General features: G+C 51.4%; 1 protein-coding gene across 1 annotated transcript; it reads right to left on the bottom strand.

Annotated features, from left to right (window-relative positions):
- Positions 1 to 1,156: 1,156 nt before the first annotated feature.
- LOC147901274 (putative xyloglucan galactosyltransferase GT11) lies at positions 1,157 to 2,752 on the bottom strand. Its single transcript, XM_087376460.1, has 2 exons — positions 1,912 to 2,752; positions 1,157 to 1,593 (listed from the first exon to the last, which is right to left on the bottom strand). The coding sequence occupies exons 1-2, from the start codon at positions 2,750 to 2,752 to the stop codon at positions 1,157 to 1,159; spliced, it is 1,278 nt and encodes a 425-aa protein (XP_087232586.1).
- Positions 2,753 to 3,667: the final 915 nt, after the last annotated feature.

Genomic DNA, 3,667 nt, shown 5'->3' with positions numbered 1-3,667 from the left:
TCGGCCTCTCTCACGCCAGAAGTAGGATGGTGAATCTATTTTCTCAAGACTGAACTGAGCAAAAGGTATTGGTAATGTATGCAAGAAAATAGATACGTCGTTGCTTTCACTGAGTACCTCACTCGGTGGTGTGAAGTGAAGGCTTAATTACTTGATGCATCGGCCAATTCAGTTGTAGAATTTTTGCTCAATGACATAATTCCACGCCACGGTTGCCCAGACACCCTCCTCTCTCATAAAGGAGCCAATTTCAAATCCAAAGTGATGCAGGTTTTGACCAAAGCACTCGGAGTCCCTATCATCCACAAACAAATGGACTGACAGAGCGTATGAACAAAATGATCAAGAGGATTCTTTCCATGTATGTGGATCCGTTGCATCAGAACTGGGACGAGATTTTGCCATATGTTTTGCATGCAATTGCATATCGAACAACCGTGTAGAGTTCTACCAGAACCTACAGGTAGCTCAAGCCTCAAACACGTCAGGCAAAGAATTACAATGAAGGCCACACCAGGCAGGAGATTTAGTGTCAGTGTACCATTTAAGGTGGAAAACTTGGCAGAGTCTTTCCTTCATCGGTGGCTAGGCCCATACACAGTTTTGCGGAATTTGCAAACCAAAACATACGAACTCCTGAGGCAGAGTAACGTGAAGAAAACCATTGCTCATGTGAAGCATTTCTTCGATTTTTTGGGGGAAGGTGTGAAGGTCCGTGTAAGTAAAGGCTCATATGTAAAGCCAATTGCATGGTGTTGATCCCGGGAAGTCTAGAGGATAAAGGGACGTCGTCGCTGTAACATCTTGAGCAATAGACACAGGTGTTTTCCCCTATTCCTTGTTCTCGCTAACTAATTACTGAACACGCCACAATATCAAAATAGAGGTTGTTCTCATGATTGAGAGATTTCTACAAAGGCATCTGGTGCTCCGTGAATCAACCAAGGTGAGTAATATCCGAAATTCCGCCCAGTTGAACTGACTCCGGAGTGTAGCAACAATCCTGCTGGGGATTCTTTCAATTCGACAATCAAGCGATAAATTCTTGCAGAAATGTGGAAACTTATAGTGCCAAGGAATTCCACTACACTGTAGCTTGTTAGATATGGTAGGTCGAAACACTAAAGATGCAGCATTGAAAAAATGGGCGCAATATCTAGGCCTCTTGTCGAGTATGCAAAGTCGCTTTCATTGCTGCTGCTTTGTGGAGCATAGCGTCGACGCTCAGATCGAACGCGTCCTTGATTCCTGCAGCTTCCAGCTCTGCCGCAGCGGAGGGGCTCACGTAGATGATACCAGGTATCAACTTGATTATATTGTCGCGCATCTTAGAGATCCTCTCTTTGGAGTAGTTGCTGAGGACATCTAGCACCTTGACACCGTTCTGTAAGTCTTGGTGGGAGATGAAAACGGAGTACTGATCGGGGTCCGCAGGAAGGTGCGAAGTGTATTGGTTGTAGGCGGAGTCATTGTGGAAGAATACCGGGATGCAGCCAGCGATGAGGCTATCGAAGGTGGAGCGACGGGTGGGCGTATCGCCGGGGGGCTGGAGGCAGAATTCGGAGAGGAGGAGGCGGTCACGGACGGGCAAGGGGTGGTGGGCGCAGCGGATGTCGTGGCAGTCGAGGACGGAGCAAGAGGGGGGGTGGGAGGAAGAAGCAGCGAGGCATTGGAGGAGGGCGGATTGGCGGATGGAACCAACGGGGCCAGGGCGAGGGGAGCCGACGAAGGAGAAGAGCAAGGGGCGGGAGGGGGGGAGGGAGGAGAGCCAGGAGAGGAGGGAGGGGAGGGAGGGGGGGTGGAAGGAGGAGGGGTAGGGGATGGCGAGGTGGGAGGGGGGGGAGGAGGGGGAGCGTTCGAGGAGGAGGGAGGAGATGTTGGAGAGCGAGGGGAGATAGAAGAAGCTCGTACCCCAGCCAGATTGGCGGGAGGGGCTACGGTAGAAATCCCAGGCAGTGCGGCCCATTATCATAAAATGATCGGCGCCGCTAAATCTCCGCCACCTTTCGCCACCCTCCGCCGCCAACCACGCCGCCAGCTCCTCCCCATGCTCGCTCGCCGTCCCCTTATCCTTCCCATACAAATACCTCAGCGCATCCAACCCACCGTAATATGGGATGTACACGGCGTCCGCCTCCTCCCCCTCCGCCGCTAAACACCCATACTCCTTCATCCTCTCGTGAAATATCACCTCCAGCATGTACGCATCCGTCCCATACCACCCCTCCTCCCCCTCCTCCCCCCCGAACCCCCCGTTCTTCGCATGCTCGCAGAAATCCAGCCACTCCACCACCTTCCCCCCGCACTTCTCCAAAATCCCCCTGTTGAACTTCTCCGGCATCTCGTACATGTATATCCTCCTCCCCTCGCAGCTCGCCTGCTTCCCTTTCCACGACGATCTTGTAATAATATTCAGCCCTAGCTCCAACGTCTGATCACCCTCCATTGCAGCTGCTTCCTTCCTCTCATCCTTCAACCCCCTCTTCCTCACACCGCCAGCTTCCACTCCTCCGGCCCTTCGTGTCATCTCTTCCTCGGTTGCCACTGCCTTCCATCCCTGATCGCCTCCCTGTACTGCTTTGGAAGAAAACCCTTCGTTCAATGTCATGTTGTGCCTAACCAGAGCACCGCTTCCCACCCGCGGATTGCTACGACCTCCTACATCGAAGAACATTTTCCATATCGCAAAAGTTGGCCAGCAGATCAATACCAGGAGCAGCACCACTCGACTCTTTGTGACGTGAACAGGCATCTTTCGCATACCTCGACGGCGTTTTGGGGGGGCAAATATCGCGAAAGGCCGGTTGCCCTAAACCAACCAATGCACCAATCAGTTTGCCTAAATGCGGGCCGGCGAACGATTTGGAAGGTGGCTCTCGGTGGATGAATCTCTGTCTCTCCATCTCTGTTCTCTCTCGCTCTCGCGCTACCTGTTTTCTTTCCCAACTGATCGAACATTCAACTCCAGCAATCTCGAAACTATAGGCTTATTAACGACGATTCTGTGAGTCCGTCTGAGACAAGGAGGGCCCTTTAAAAGAATTGCTTCCGATCGTGGCCGCTTTGAGAAGCTGCGGGCTAGCATTCCGAACCAACGTGCGTTCAACGTGAATTCGGGCCTTTTGTAACTGTTCAAGCGCCCCCGGGGCGCGTTGCAATTCTCAAGGAGAAACGATTGGATGGTCCTTGATTTGCATCCGGACGACATCAACGGTACGATCTCGCGACTCGCGAGTCGAGTCGCGACGATATCTGAAATCCGAATTTCGGATTAAGACTTGCTCCTTCAACATTTCGTGCGAGTGGCAAAAGCAACCAATCAAAGGCTACTTTAGCCTTTTTGGTGTTAGTCGGCTAGACGCACTCTGTTATCATGCTGTAGGGCGAGCAATTTTCTCGAAGCTGAGATATCGATGTTGGGTCGCATGCACGTTGCTTTTTCATTCTTTAAACTTTTGATTCACGTGCACGTCCGCACGGGCCTCCACGACCATTGGCCAATAGATCCATCAGATGCACGTCGACAATTTCATATACACTTTTACAAAATGCAGCTTGCATGATGCGTTCACGAAAGCGTGCCGAAACTCTAAGCTGGATGATGCATTGCGATAAACGTACAAATTTTCCGTAGATTTTTTAGAGTTTCCCAAAGATCGCGATCGTA

The sequence above is a fragment of the Dipteris shenzhenensis genome, chromosome 6, assembly GCF_047967505.1.
Source record: "Dipteris shenzhenensis isolate YYH24624 ecotype China chromosome 6, Dip_SZ_1.0, whole genome shotgun sequence".
NCBI classification, from domain to species: domain Eukaryota; kingdom Viridiplantae; phylum Streptophyta; class Polypodiopsida; order Gleicheniales; family Dipteridaceae; genus Dipteris; species Dipteris shenzhenensis.
This window is presented reverse-complemented; position numbering and strand designations above follow the sequence as displayed.

Bases quoted from the DNA above. Each gene is read 5' to 3' on its own strand.
- LOC147901274 (XM_087376460.1), bottom strand. From the start codon at position 2,752: ATGCCTGTTCACGTCACAAAGAGTCGAGTGGTGCTGCTCCTGGTATTG. The intron at 1,594-1,911 runs GTACGAGCTTCT...GCGCCCACCACC, and splicing joins CTCCCGCCAATCTGGCTGGG to CCTTGCCCGTCCGTGACCGC.